Genomic DNA, 16,248 nt, shown 5'->3' with positions numbered 1-16,248 from the left:
ATTTGATTTAAATTATAATTATATAATATCATATATAAAATAATAAATATATATATATATATATATATATATATATAGAGGTAGGCTAATATACAATCGATTGTTCCTGAGATCCCGTACAACCAAGTCATTTTATGATTTTTAAAGTCCAAATGATCGATCCAAACCGTTCATCTTGTTCTCCATATTAATATGTGTTTGGAGACCAAATTTTACATTTTTCTGAATTTTTTTACTATTTATTAAGCCACTTTGAAAACCGCTGATCCAACGGTGGCTTAACAAAACAGTAAAACCAGAAGCTACCGTTGGATCAGGGATTTTCAAAGTGACTTAATAAATAGTAAAAAAATTCAAAAAAATGTAAAATTTGGTCTCCAAGCACATATTAATATGGAGAACAAGATAAACGGTTTGGATCGATAATTTGGACTTTAAAAATCGGAAAATGACTTGGTTGTACGAGACCTCAGGAACAATCGATTGTATATTAGCCTACCTCTATATATATATATATATATAGAGTTAGGCTGGGGTGCTATGGATAGCATAGTGGCCTCTATGCTACGGCTCAATATTCGAGTTTTCAAAATCCAAACGGTCGATCCAAACCGTTCATCTTATTCTCCATATTAATATCTGCTTGGAGACCAAATTTTACATTTTTCTGAATTTTTTTACTATTTATTAAGTATTTTACAAAATTGTTGATCCAACGGTGGCTGCACAAAACAGTAAAACCGTTGGATTAGCGATTTTCAAAGCAGCTTAATAAATAGTAAAAAAATTCAGAAAATTATAAAATTTGGTCTCCAAGCAGATATTAATATGGAGAATAAGATGAACGGTTTGGATCGACCGTTTGGATTTTGAAAACTTGAATATTGAGCCGTAGCACGGGAGGCCACTATGCTATCCATAGCACCCCAGCCTAACTCTCTCTCTCTCTCTCTCTCTCTCTATATATATATATATATATAGAGCTAGGCTACGGTGAGTTGCGAAGTAAAGCGACTATTTTACTTCACGCTCATATTTTGCGATTTTAAAGTTTAAAACGTCGATCTGAACCGTTCATCTTGTTCTTCATATTGAAATGTGCTTGGAGACCAAATTTTACATTTTTTGGAATTTTTTTACTATTTGTTAAGCAATTTTGAAAGTCGCTGATCTGATGGTCCAGAAAATTTTACTGTTTTTTACTGTTCACAGCAAAACAGCAATTTTTAAAAATGCTTAATAAATAGTAAAAAAATTCCAAAAAATGTAAAATTTGGTCTCCAAGCACATTTCAATATGGATTAAATATCTAACGGTTCGGATCGGTAATTTGGACTTTCAAAATAAAAATACAGCGTGAAGTAGAAACGCGTTTTACTTCGGAACTCACCGTAGACTACTATATATATATTAATAGCCGTATCGTATCCTTCATTTTTTAAAATTGCCATATAGCCGTATCCGTATTGTATCGTATCATTATTATTATTGCTTTGAGATTTGTGCAGCACGTATTTGAACGGTTGATTTTCAAAAAGGTCACGCAAATAATGAAATAATGAAACGCTTGATCTTCTTCATTTTACAATATTTTATAATCAAATAATATGTTTCCGTTGCAACGCACGAGTACGATGCTAGTTATTTTTTAAAAACGTTTAAACGGTTTGAACCATAATGAAATTCCGCTGCTAATTCCTTTTAAACATTTAAAAAAAACCATAGAAAATTAACTTAATAAAATGATTATTTGTATGAAATATATCAAATTCAAAATTTATAGTTTATTAATTTTTTAAGTTAAACCCACCAATTATATTGATGAATTTAAGTTATATTAAAGATGAACCTATTTCAATAAGTTTCAGGATTATATGTTCAGATATGGACCATGCAGTATATTTTATTTAATCTTTAAAGCTCAAATGTCTTGAGCAAATTGTTCACAACACCCTTGTAAATTTCATGGATCTAAAGACTGTCGTCAAGTAGCATATTGAAATCATTTTATTGTATAATATTGCAAAATATTATCTTTCCTTTAAATAATTTAATCACTGTTTAAAAAGGAGGAACCGTCGCATCGCGGGAAATCGGCTAAAATATCCATGACAATATTGATAATCGTGCAAAATCTACAATTCATATCTACTTTCTGTTCGACATACTCAATTAGATTCGAATTTTGATTTTATTCAAAGTCCGCTGACATTTAATTTTAAAACTTGTTCAAGAAAATTTCAATTACAAGTTTATACGACAAATACGAAATGAACTTTCCTTTAAGAAGTACGTGACCTTCAAGGTTACGAGATACTATAGGCATTTTTTTAGAAATAAAAAAAAAATCATTTCGAAAATTAGATGCATAAAACTGCATGAATAATACAGTGCTGGTTATATCAATCTTTCGGAAAAAAAATCTTTTCCGAATAATTAACTTTTTACTTTCTAAAAAAAATCGAGTATTTATATAGCTGTATCTGTAAAGTATTTTTGCATTTCGAATTGAGATGGAGCTAGATTTTGTAGGTGTGGTCTTGCAATCAATTTTGACGCAGGAAAAAAAATGCTGCATTTCCGCCTGAGCTATGTACTTATGTACTTCTTGCTGTCATTATTCATTCTATTTATTCGCAATGCTATTTTACTTCTCGTTATTTGAAAAAAATATATGGGAGGATTTTTAATACCATGTTTAAATTCCCAATTTTCTTTTTAATAATACAGTTCATTCGTGCGCACGAATTTTAAAGCATACGCAAAAGTGCGGGTGCGAATCCTGAAGCAAATCCGATGGCAAGCGAACCCATTGAAACTACTTTGGATCCAATAGTCATCGGACCCAAGTTGTTCTCGTTTCTAACACCCCTATTGAATATAACACGTTGTCTTTCCTCAAAAGAAATAAGAAAAAAGAATAACACGTTAACTCAAAAATATTCTCATATAGTACACGTTGTCATGGGTTTTTGACACCTCTATTGAATAACTATCATTTTCATGCAAATTTTATGATTTACTAGGTTTTTAGGTGCGCATTCTCTGAGATATCTCAACTTTTACATGACAACTGCGAATATTTTTACCGGTTCTAGAAACCAGGAATTTAATTTCCGGTTTCAGAGGTTTCAGAGGTTCCAGAACCAAGAATAAAATTTGCAGAAAGTTAGTCTGAAACTGCAAAAAAAAAAATTTCGGTTTGGATAGATTTCGAATTCTTAGACATAGGGGCATTTTGAAATTAATTATTCTTTTTGGATATTAATAAAAAAATTGGACTTTTTTCTCTGCCACATTTCCTTAAATATTGCATTATAAGTTTCATCATGTTGTGAAACCGTTGATTAAAAATATGTGCGAAATCAATATAACAAAAAAAAAAAAGATATTGCAGCACAAATTTTGTTAGCTATGACATACGCAAACATTATTGTAGTACAATGGGTGCACACATGCATACTGACGGAAACGTTATACAAAATAGTAGAGTTAAAATGCACAGTTGGTTTTATATTTCAATTACACTCCACATGCATCCTTTGGCATACAAATTAACCTTCTTTCCGGAAAAAAATTATACATGTGAAATCATGCTCCAATCCTGTGTTGCCTTGATTTTCTGTATAATTTTTCTATATGATATAATATCATTAATTAAATAATACTTAAAAGTATATAAAATTTTACTAGAACAGAAAAATTATAACTAATTTGATTATTTTCAAGCAAGGTACAGTAATGGCGTACATTAATCACATTAGAACTAATATGATTAAACTTTTAAGTTCATTAATTATTAATCAAAATAGAACTAATTTGTGACTCAACTAATTTTATTATTAGTCGAAGACAAATATAATTAATTAATCTAGAGGGAGAGGGAGAGGGAGAGAAGAAGGAAAGGGACATTTTATGAAGAAATATGATAAGAAGGTATAAATTTAATTTCTTTGACTTTTTTTAGAAAAAAATATTTGTAAAATTTCACTTTTTTAAATAAAGAGTCACCCCGCCATAACCTTTAAAAAAAGTTAATTACCCCATGTGTATTAATTTCTGGCTACTCCATTTTAAATAATTTCCAATAATATATTTGACGAAACTTAATGATTAATTGTTGACTGGTAATATATATTTTATTTAATGAAATTGACGAAAGTTGAATTTTCTTTAATTAATGAACTATGACAGCCCCCCCCCCCCCCCCCCCCCCCCCCCCCCCCCCCCCCCCCATGACCTCCCTTGCCAGATTTTTCAACCCCCAACGCCTCATCTCTGGCCTTACCATGTGCTCTGCCGCAAGGTGTCGGAGATCCACTAGGTGCGCAACCTCTGTGCCATATCTGTTTTATCACAATTGAGTATTAACTCTTAGCATGAGGATATAAATAGGTGATTGATTAGTCTATATAAACAACACCTTTATAATACAAGATTAGTAATGGAATTACATTTCTGAGAATTCATCTCGTCTCTTACCAGTAACTATTCTGTTAAGAACTAAGGATCAATATATTAAAGCCTTCAACAAACCTTTATTCAGAAAATTAACCCCTCATGATTCAAAGACTAACACTATTAGTTATTTCAAATTTGGTAGACTTCTATGCGCAAACCAACAAAATCAGGAAATCAAAACACGCAAAGCAATCAACGTTAACCCATAACTAGAATTACTGAGTATAAAGAAGTTACCCCCGCTCAAGCTTCTCTGCATCTTCTTTAATCCCAACTCCAACAAATCGGTGCCGATAATCTTTGAGAAAATCACACAACTTATCAGGGATAAAATCACAGTAGAGGAGTTGAAAGATAAGGCAGCGATGGCCTACGCAGAGTTGAAGCAAGGCAACAGGATTTTCTCCTCTAGTGCCATATAAGGTATTGGGGCACCACTCTAAATCGAAGCCAACGATCAGGTCGCTCAGGTGGCCATGGTTGATAAGTAGGATGTCATCCACCCATTTGGCTGCCACATGGCCTTTGTTGGTGACGATGGCCTCGATAATGTTATTGACGGCTGTGATGGTGTAAGTCGACTTGTCTTCATTGTAACAAATTCCCATCTCTCCGGCCTCTCTCGCCTTTCTCTCACAATCTCCCTGTTTCTCATTTATATATGGAGAGGAAGGGGAGAAGCCGAGAAGGCGAAGGAAAAGATAATGAATAATTTTCTCGGGAGCAGAATGTAGAGAAGCCGAGGAGACAAATGTAAAAGAGTGCATGCACCAAGACCACTTAATTTGTTTCTGTAGGAGTAAATGTGGATATATTGTGGAACGTTGAGAAATTTTATCCTTCTCTATTTTTCAGAAAACTTTAAATATGTTTGATATAAGAAGAATTCCAAAATTATGTATGACCCGAATCGTGCAATACTTGCATTCCATGCATCTTGTTTCTGACCCATGCAGGCCGCATGCGAACACACAGCTTCTGCCACATGTGATCAGATTTTATGGGCTAGTTGAAGGATACGTACTATTTAAATTTGACTATATAATTTTAAACATTGCACAATGAAAAATATAAATTAATATATTATCTTTCACTTCCAAATGCTTATATATGTAGTGCTTACCGACCAATCAGCTTCATCTAAATGGAAAAATAACTGATTAAAATTCTAGTTAGTTAGATATAATTAAGAAAGAATTGTTGATTGAAAAAAAAAATGATGGTGGTACTATAGCTAGTGGCCTTAAGTAAAATGTTCCGACTTTCAAAGCAAGAGACTATGTATAGAATGAAACAAAAAAATTAAATCGGTATATTGTGCAAAATTCATCATAATATTATATACATGAAAATCTGGTGTCCGTCTTTTTTGTATCTACTATTATATTACACAACATATTCTCCTCTTGAACTCAGCTTGAAGAGCTCATCAACCAAGTGACCAAGCCTCGCAACAAAACTCGATTAGCAATGAAACAAAGATATATGCAGAATGACAGTACTGACATTGCTTCCACGATCTTTGGATATGTATATTCTGTCCTCAAATCTAATCCTATACAAAGTGTTTATTACAAGTGTTTATACTTATATCATAGAAGTTCTGACAAAATTATTAGAATAATATAACAAAGAACAAGAACACAATCACTCCCATGAATCTCCCTTCCCTCCCTTTGTTTATTTCAATCAAATATTTGTTTTTCTTACATGCTTCTCTCTCTGTTACAAAGAATGTTTTATAGCAAAGTTCACCTCTTTAGAAACAAATCGTAATCCAATCTAAACTTGGAAATAAATTACACACCAATCAATCATGACAAATAAAGGAAATATAGAACATTTTGGTCCAGCCGTATAAACCAAGAATATATGATTTCCTTCTTCATTTTCTTCTAGATCGGATGTGGACCTTGTTGTACGTATTAGCTTGTAACTTCAACACCCTCCTTCAAGCTCATACGTAGATATCTGTCATACCGAGTTTAGATAGAGATTCCTCAAATGCCTTTCTTGATACCGCCTTTGTGAGCATATCTGCCAATTGTTCGTGTGATCTCACGAATGGCATTGAAATAATCTTGGAGTCCAATTTCTCTTTGATAAAATGCATATCCACTTCAATATGTTTTGTTCTGTCATGCTGCACTGGATTATGAGATATATCTATAGCAGCTTTATTATCACAAAAAAGTTTCATTTCAGCACGGGGCTCAAAGCCTAATTATGTTAATAGTTTTCTCAACCACAACAGTTCACAAATACCTTTTACCATTCCTCGAAATTCAGCCTCAGCACTAGAGAGTGTCACTACATTTTGTTTTTTACTCTTCCAGGTTACAAAGTTTCCACCTACAAAGGTAAAATATCCCGCGGTAGATTTCCTATCAACCACACATCCAGCCCAGTCAGCGTCACAGTAACCGGTTATATTCATGTGTTGGTTTTTCTGAAAAGAGATTCCTCTTCCAGGTGCACCCTTCAGATACCTCAGGATTCTTACTACTGCCTCCATGTGCTCTCTGCTTGGAGAATGCATAAATATACTAACAACACTCACTGCATAAGCTATGTCAGGTCTAGTATGAGATAAATAAATCAATTTTCCAACCAATTTTTGATACCTTTCCTTATTTTCCGATTTTCCATCTGGGTCTATGTCCAGTTTTAAATTTTGAACCATGGGTGTATCTGCTGGCTTACAATCTATCATTCCAACTTCAGTTAGAAGATCAAGTATGTATTTTCTTTGAGAGAGAAAGATACCTTCTTTGTTGCGTGATACTTCTATTCCAAGAAAATATTTCAAACCACCCAAATTTTTCATTTCAAATTCTTTTGACAATCTAGCTTCTAATTCTTTTATCTCCATATGATCATCTCCTGTAATAATCATATCATTAACATAAATTATTAACACAGATATCTTACCTCGACATTTCTTAAAGAACATCGTGTGGTCAGATTCACTCTGGGTGTACCCATAACCTTTCATTGCTTGACAAAATCGTCCGAACCACGCTCTTGGTGATTGTTTCAACCCATAGAGTGCTCTCTCCAACTTACACACTTTCATAGTTGTTTCTGGGTACCAATATCCAGGTGGGATATCCATGTAAATCTCTTCCTTCAGATCACCATGCAAAAATGCATTTTTAACATCAAATTGATGTAGTGGCCAGTCTAGATTTGCTGCAAGAGATAAGAGAACTCGGACATAATTTAATTTTGCAACAGGTGAGAATGTTTCATGAAAATCAACACCATACGTTTGTGTATATCCTTTTGCAACTAATCTTGCTTTATATCTCTCAATTTTTCCCTCTGCATTATATTTTATAGTATATACCCATTTGCACCCGACTGTTTTCTTCCCTTCTGGTAATGTTACTAATTTCCAAGTACCATTCTTCTCTAATGCATTCATTTCTTCTTTCATTGCTTTTACCCAATTATGGTCTTTCAAGGCTTCTTCTATTTTTTCTGGTACATTTACTGAAGATATTTGGTTCACAAAGGCTTTCAAAGGTTCTGACAATTTTTCAGTGGTTGTATAATTAGAAATAGGGTATCTTACTTCCTCACTTGTTCCATCCTCCGGAACGTACCTTTTTGGTGGTTTTCCTCAGTTATTTCTAGATGGTAATTTACAGAGAGTGTTAGTAGCACTTACCTCGGGAATATCCTCAGGAGATCTTAGCCCTTGTGATACTTGGTCGGATTGTATTACTGCATCATTTAGGTCTATCCTGAAATTCGGTTCAGATTGGATGACCCGAATTGGGTCATGGCTCTGATTTGACTGGTTTGCATTTTCGGCATGATTCTGATTTGACTTATTTCCAAATTCTATTGGATATGGATTTATTTCATTTCCGGCAGCAGGTACATTTCCTAATTTGGTAAGATATGGATTTATCTCAATTTCCAAATTTTCGGCAGCAGGTTCATTTCCAATATTTTCGGCAGGATGTATATTAGGTGGATTATTTTCGACAGTAGCAATATTTTCGGTAATAGGTGGACCATTTTCGGCACGAGAGGTTAAGAAATGTAAATCAGAGAAATCCAATTCTACCTGATTCTCCTCCTGAATTGGACTTTCAGTTTGTTTAAAAAAATATTCACCTTCTAAAAATGTGACATCCATAGTTGTAAAGAATTTTCTCGTGTTTGGATTATAACATTTATATCCTTTTTGATGTGTACCGAATCCCAAAAAAAAATGCATTTTTGTGCACAAGGTTCTAATTTGGACCGAAAATTCTTTTGAACATGCACATATGCAATGCATCCGAAAATTTTAGGAGGTAAATTTAAAACAGACGGAATTCTGATATGAGAGGATAACATTTGAAGAGGAGTTTTGTAATCATGTACTCGGGTTGGTGTACGATTAATTACGTAAATTGCAAAAGACACGGCATTATCCCAAAAATTCAGGGGCATATTACTCTCAAACAATATTGACCGAGCAGTTTCGAGAATATGCCTATTTTTCCTCTCTGCTATTCCATTTTGTTGAGGGGTTCCCACACACGAGGTCTCATGTATAATCCCTTTATCTTTAAAGTAATTATGTAAATTTTTATTTACATATTCTGTCCCATTATCACTTCTGACAACTTTTATATCTTTTTCAAACTGAGTTTTTATCATGTTAAAAAAATCTTGAAATACTTTTGTTACTTCATCCTTAGTTTTGAGTAAATAAAGCCATGTCATCCGTGTACAGTCATCGGTAAAAAGAATAAACCATCGACAACCAGACTTTGAGACAACCGGGGATGGTCCCCAAACATCAGTATGAACTAAATCAAAAGGAAGAAGGTTTTTATGATAACTATCAAGATAAGTTGTACGATGATTTTTAGCCTTAATACAAGTTTCACAAACTAATAGTTCATTTAAACCAGAAAATAAATGAGGTGAGAGTTTTCTCATGTACCCAAACGAGGGATGCCCTAATCTCCTATGCCATAACAAAACTTGCTCTCTCAGTTGTTTTGAATCGGTTTTTGACATAAATGAGTTTCCAGTCTTCATCTCCTCCAAGTAATACAATCCATCTCGTTTAGTATCACGGCCAATGATCTCCTTGGTGAGGATATCCTGAAAAATACAATGATTGAGAAACATGAGAGTTACACAATTTTGTTCTTCTGTTAACTGTCCAATAGAAATCAATTTTGTAGATAAAGATGGCACTAGCAAGGTGTTTTTAAGAGTAAGAGTTTTAGAAATCTGTACATCTCCTGCCCCGTTTACCGGATAAGCGATTCCATTCGCATTAAAAATACCATCCTTTTTGGTTTTCTTTCTCACCATAAAATCTTTTTCAGAATATGTCATGTGGTCGGAAGCTCCTGAGTCAATGACCCATTCTTTGTTACCCGAGTTGCTCAAACTACCTGCAGCATGAAGGGCAATAGATTCAGACCCATAGCTGGTTTTGGCTTGAACTGCACCATGAATCCCTTGCTGAAAACCTATTTCTGGTTGAGCCGAATTCACACCACCGAGTTGAATGGCCATAATTTGGGTTTGTTGTAGTGCAACAAGTTGGGTTAATTTTTCCAACAATGTTGTTGTGTTCTCATCTCGTGAGGAGTAAGAACTAGCTTCAGGTTCACTCATGATAAAAGGGAGAGATTATTGGTGAGGTTTTGGAATATTGAAGTTTTCGGATCGATCACTGCTCTGATACCATGTCAAAATTATTAGAATAATATAACAAAGAACAAGAACACAATCACTCCCATGAATCTCCCTTCCCTCCCTTTGTTTATTTCAATCAAATATTTGTTTTTCTTACATGCTTCTCTCTCTGTTACAAAGAATGTTTTATAGCAAAGTTCACCTCTTTAGAAACAAATCGTAATCCAATCTAAACTTGGAAATAAATTACACACCAATCAATCATGACAAATAAAGGAAATATAGAACATTTTGGTCCAGCCGTATAAACCAAGAATATATGATTTCCTTCTTCATTTTCTTCTAGATCGGATGTGGACCTTGTTGTACGTATTAGCTTGTAACTTCAACAAGTTCTTAATTATATCTGAAATATAAACTGTTTATATATATCTAATGCACAAAGTGTACATGTATCATATTTTTTTTCTTCCGAATGATCATAAGAAATTTTAAAGACTTTGTTTTGAAATATAAATACAGTTGAGATGCATATAAATAGTGCGGATAAGAAATGCAGTTATCACTCCTCAAATAAATTAATGAACATATATTCGTAATTTGATCAAAAATAAATTAAAAGAATCGCATCTGAGCTCAATTCGATTGAAATAGAGATTGTGCTGTTCAGATTTAGATGGATACCGTTAATTAAGGTATGCAAACAGCAAGAATCATTCCAATAAATTGAGAATTTTTATGTTTGATGCAAAGTCGTATTTTTTTTTTGCATTAGTTTTTTGTTGAAGCAAATTAATATACATGTTTTTAAGCTTAGAATTGTGTTTGGTGAGGTTAATAACTTATCGAATTAGTTTTTATTGATGAATTCAAACTGTTAAATTAAACTATTTCATGAGTGATGCATTTACATGTAAAATTTAAAAATCAATTTAGTGCAAAGTTAATGATAAAAGAGATTCATAAATTATTTTTAATGTATTCATTTTTCATCATTTTTTACCGGTTAAATTATATAATAAATGAAATAAAAAAATTTATAATTTAGCTTGTTAACACAATTCTAGTGTGAAAGATCAGATTAAATAGTTTGGATTCATTTTTCATAGATAAGTTTTAGAGTTAAGTTTGCCTAAGCACATATTAGCATTGCTTTTACTTTTTTGAGTGAAGCTAATATATATTTAAATTAACTCACAAAAATGCTTGGTGTCAATTAATCTGAATTTTCAGGCTAGTTAATTTGATTGGTCCGTTGAAATTCAAGTATTTTACGGATTGAGTGCTTCTATCTGTGCTTGATGACATTATTGAAATTTTAAATAATTTGGTTATTAATTGTTAATAGGGTAGATTTTAGAGAGTGCAGCTTTAGTTCCTCTTTTTAATTCATAATAAATTCATTATGAATTCAGAACGCCGATTTACTTTTCTTTTTTTTAATGTTATTGGTAATTAGGTTACTGATTTGTTAACTGGGTATATATATTATTGGAGTATAGAGACGGTTCCTTCTCATTTGTTGTTAAGTATTGGTAATACTGGAGGTTTGTGGCATAATTCAAAGTTTTAGAAGCTTAAACTGTAAATTTTTAGATACAATGGACCAAACAAAAATTTAGCAAATCATTAAGTCTTCTTGCATGCATATAGTTTATCAACAATTTTGACAGTGCAATTTACTGCATTTCTATCTTCAAAAGGCCGAAACTTCGATGAGAGAATCCTTTAAATATGAATATAAAATGGAAGTTAAATGGATAAACCTTCATCTTTTTATATCAAATACTACAAAATTACTACCAACATCCATGACTATTTTATCATTTTCACCAGACAGAAACATGCACAGACATCAGGTCCATCAAATAATGAGAAACCCTAACTGCAAACCACAGCGCCATTCTTCCTAGAATCTCTCAGATTTCTCCGGCATAAATCATCCGCCCAATTTCAAACGACACAAATGCATCGATAGTCGCATACTCGATCTGCTTTTTTGACAGCACGCGCTTCCCCCAGTTGCCAAGTATGACCATCTTTGGCCTCTGTATTTGCACCCGCATGATCTTGTACGCTAGTTTCTTCAGCCCCCACTGCCTGATTGCTGGCCTCTCCATGTGCTCGGCCGCAAGGTGTCGGAGATCCATTACGTGCCCAACCTCTATACCATTTCTATTTTAGCATAATTGAGTCTTAACTCCAGGATAAATAATTAACAAATGAAGATAATTCTTACCATGCTATTAGAAGGTTACTAACCATGTACAATATATATTGATATGTTAAGTTGTCTGCCATTCATAACACTCAGATAAATCTTCAATAAAACTTGAATAAAATTTTACTGAAAAGACCCCCTCCATTAAATCAGCTATATTTGAAGGACTAAAGTATTATTCAATTAAATTTTAGTACACTATGCGTTAAAACCAACAAAATCAGAAAATGAATCTTATAAAGAAGACCATAATTACAGCCGAGTATAAAAGGTTATGTACCTTTGCTTAAGATTCTCTGCATCTCCATTAATCCCAACTCCAACAAATTTGAAACGATCATCTCTGAGAAAGTCAAGCAACTTATCAGGGATAAAATCACTGCAGTGGAGTTGAAAGATGAGGCAGCGACGGCCAACACAGAGTTGGAGCAAGGCAACGGCTTTCCACCCATAGGTGCCATCTAAGTTAATGGGACGCCAGTACTCGACATCGAGGCCGACGATTAGGCGGTCGAGGCGACGGTGGTGGATGCGGAGGATGTCGTCGATCCAGTCAGAAACTACTTCACCAGAATTGGTAACCGTGGCTCTGATCTCGTCGTTGACGGCTCTAACGATGTAGGTAGAGTTGGTATCGTCGTAGAAGATCCCCATCTCTCTCTCACCTTTTTTTTTTTTTTAGAATAACTTACATGGCAGAGGCTGTCAAAGCTCACTTCAAACATATATATGGAAAGAAAGCGGAGAAGCCGAGAAGGCGAAAGAAAATATAAATGATAGTCTGTTCTAGAGCAAATGCAGAGAAGCCGAGGTGACAAATTAATGAGAGAGTGCATATGCACCGCTCAGTCTTTGGTAGTAGCAAAATGTGGATTGTGGAACGGTGATATCGACCTACTAATTCTGTTTTTCAGAATTTTTTTAGATATCTTTGATTAGGGTTGTCAAAAAAATTCGTATTTCGTGATTTGATTTGAGTTTAGTTCGATTCAAAATTAGTTCGGTTTGAAACAAATCAAATCCCATTCGGTTCGAATTTTATTCAAATTAAACTCAAATTGGGTATAATTTGTTCGAAATTGATTCGCGAACTATTTAAGTTCAAATCTCAAATAAAATATAACTAATGAATTCAACCATTAATTTTAATAATGCAGGAACTAAACTTATATCATAGCTCAAAATTGTTAATATAATGGTAACTTATAATAGAAAAATATTTCAGCAACGTAACAAATTAACAATGGAATAAGTTTTATTCGACTAGGTCCATGCCGTGATTTTAATCAATCCAATAGCGTAAAAGGTAAGAAAATCTTGAACTAGTCCATAATCTATCAGTGTGAATTCGTGAAAAACAAAAGGAAGTTGTGTGAATTTTGTCCCGTAAGAATAAAACTAATGCATAAACTATCGATATAACTAGGGCTGCCAAAAAAATTATAGTTCGTAATTCGATTGACTTCGATTCGAAAAATGTGTAGTTCGCAATTAATTCAATTCAGAATTAGTTCGATTCGAAACAAATCAAATATAATTCAGTTCGAATCTTATTCAAACTCAAACTCAAACTAGAATAAGTTCGATTCGTTGCAACCCCTATGTTTGATAGAAGAAAAATTCAAAAATAATGTACGGAACTTTAATTTTGCAATATTCGCCTACAATCCTGTTTCTAAAACATAGAGGCAGCACGTGGTCACACAGTTTCTGCCGCATGTGATCATAGTAACACTGCTACAAAAAATATATTTATTATCGTCTCTTTATCATCGAATGTGCTAGCTTCTGTTTACCATCTAAGAGCATCTCCATTGGTGCAAGTGATTTGCAATTGCAAATACACATCGGAAGTTAAAATGAAATTAACTTCAATTCTAATTTCAAAATCCCTCCATCGGTGCAATTCGTTTTAATTGCATTTTGAATGTCACGTCAACAATATATCCTTATCAACCCTTTCTCTCTCCCGACTTGTTCACATAGATAAAACAAACATAAAGTCTCTCAGACCTCTCTCTATTTTTTTTTACTAAACTATTGGCAGTAGCTACCAAACCATATATTATATATGAAATTTTAAAATACAATCCTGTAGCATCATCTTCTACAGTACAACATACATCAAAATTACTAAATGAAAAGAGAATTGGCTCCTACTGGTCTTAATAAAAAAAACACCCTCAAAGATTAAAAATTACAAACTACACCCTGAGTTCAGCACTGAACTTACAATCCAGTCCGACTGGTCTACCAGGATCATACTAGTTAGTATTCGGTGCACCTCTGGCCCCTCTCCCTGACCTGGAACCATACCAGTAACCCCGTCCTTGCCAAATAACTCTATCTCCACACCCTGAACCGTACCAGTAACCACTCTCAGCACCTCACATCCACAATCAGGGCCCCATTAAGAGCAGTACCAGTGCCACATCACACAAACAAGCACGGCCACAATCACAGAAAACGCACAAGCACAAATCAAGCAACCATAAAAAGAAAGGAAGTGCTTTGTAATTAACCGGGAGACGCAAATCGCAACCTGGAATTGGAGCATTTCTCCCATTCAGTTTGTATTAAGACTATTGTTCCCAAAAAATCTGCCCCAAAATACAACATAAGCAATAAACATCTTTTTTTTTCTTTTTTTTTGAAATGAACTGACAGATGCTGCCAGTATTGGTTTTATTAAGCAATTTCTGGTTACATCCACTCTTTTACATCATTCCAAAGTGTAAGAAAAACATTGCTTTCTAACTATAATGATAAACCAGAAGATTCCCTGCTCTATCTTACTTCTCAAAATCTTTAAATCCTTCAGTCCTTAAATTTTGTTAGCACATCTCTTGTCAGTATTTTCCCTTGTAGCAGAAGGAAAATGAACAATCTGACATTTGGTGGTATTTTCCCTTGTAACATAAGCAATAAACATCAATAAATGAATAAATTTTTTTTAAGTTTTATTTTAAATTTTGAACTTAGAGAAGTTTGTTAGGAGAGTACCTGATATCTTGCAATTCCTTAAGATTCTACAATGTAAACTTCATTAAAAATATACTGAAGGTGAGAGCACATCTAGAGAAATGAAATCCTGAATAAGCATTTAAAATAAAAGGGATATATACAAAAATTTCCAAAGATGTCAAGTTGCTGACAAAATCCAATTTAGAGCTAGTTCCATTTGCTATGTCCCTAATCCATCTACATACAAATATATACAAATATACACAAAAGCACACAAATCAAATTTTTCAGTTTAGATTATAAGAAAAGGTAATTGTCGACAAAATTCGAACTAGCAGAAACTTAAAAGCTGGTTAACTTGACAAGATTCGAAACACCTTGTTCAAGCTACTTGGTAAGCTGATCCCCTAAATTTGATACCAAATTTCAGTTTGAAAATATGAAAAGAAACCTTGATCCTCTAAATTTGGTACCAAATTTCAGTTTGAAAACATGAAAAGAAACCTTTAGAGCTCGCTTATCAGTGAAATCCTGGAACACTAACTCCTTTGAAGTGAAGGTGGAGGCTCTAATGGAGAAGAAAGACCTATTGAGGAATGGGAACGGGAAGGGGGAGAGGGGAAGAGCGGAGGCAGTGGCGATGGGCTCAGATCTGTGAAGGAACGGGAACGGGAAGGAGGAGAGGAAAAACGACCATAGATTTCAGCTTCGTCATGCGCCTGTGAGAGGAAGAAGCAGGTGAGATGGAGCGACGAATACAAGAGACGAGCGAATTTGATTGGAAATTCTCCGTGCAAGTGTGATTTTAGCGAAATGAAAGGCCAAATGAAAGCTTTCATAATATGAAAGCTTGCATATTTGCCATTTTGTCTGCATCGGTGATTCAAGAAATAAAATGCCACATAAGACGCCAACGCGGATTTGCAATTGCAATTGAAAGCCGA

General features: G+C 33.9%; 2 protein-coding genes and 1 long non-coding RNA gene across 3 annotated transcripts in view; all 3 read right to left on the bottom strand.

Annotated features, from left to right (window-relative positions):
* LOC144547079 (uncharacterized) overlaps positions 1–5,258 on the bottom strand; it is a 44,883-nt gene extending 39,625 nt beyond the window's left edge. Inside the window, exon 1 of the mRNA XM_078295685.1 lies at positions 4,699–5,258. Coding sequence (XP_078151811.1) covers positions 4,699–5,228 — 530 coding nt within the window. The 5' untranslated portion in view covers positions 5,229–5,258. The remainder of the gene's footprint in view (positions 1–4,698) is intronic.
* A 6,732-nt stretch (positions 5,259–11,990) lies between these two features.
* On the bottom strand, positions 11,991–12,994 carry LOC144546651 (3'-5' exonuclease-like). The gene is made up of 2 exons (XM_078295182.1): positions 12,621–12,994; positions 11,991–12,294 (listed from the first exon to the last, which is right to left on the bottom strand). Exons 1-2 carry the CDS (start codon positions 12,992–12,994, stop codon positions 12,039–12,041), a joined length of 630 nt encoding a protein of 209 aa, XP_078151308.1. The 3' UTR covers positions 11,991–12,038.
* Positions 12,995–14,375: 1,381 nt separating this feature from the next.
* On the bottom strand, positions 14,376–16,248 carry LOC144546944 (uncharacterized). Its single transcript, XR_013508920.1, has 2 exons — positions 15,809–16,248; positions 14,376–15,541 (listed from the first exon to the last, which is right to left on the bottom strand). It is a non-coding gene; the product is annotated as an uncharacterized LOC144546944 (long non-coding RNA).

Source organism: Carex rostrata, chromosome 30 (genome assembly GCF_964058835.1).
Source record: "Carex rostrata chromosome 30, lpCarRost1.2, whole genome shotgun sequence".
NCBI classification, from domain to species: Eukaryota; Viridiplantae; Streptophyta; class Magnoliopsida; order Poales; family Cyperaceae; genus Carex; species Carex rostrata.
Note: the sequence above shows the minus strand (reverse complement) of the source record. Positions and strands in the feature narration are given on the sequence as shown.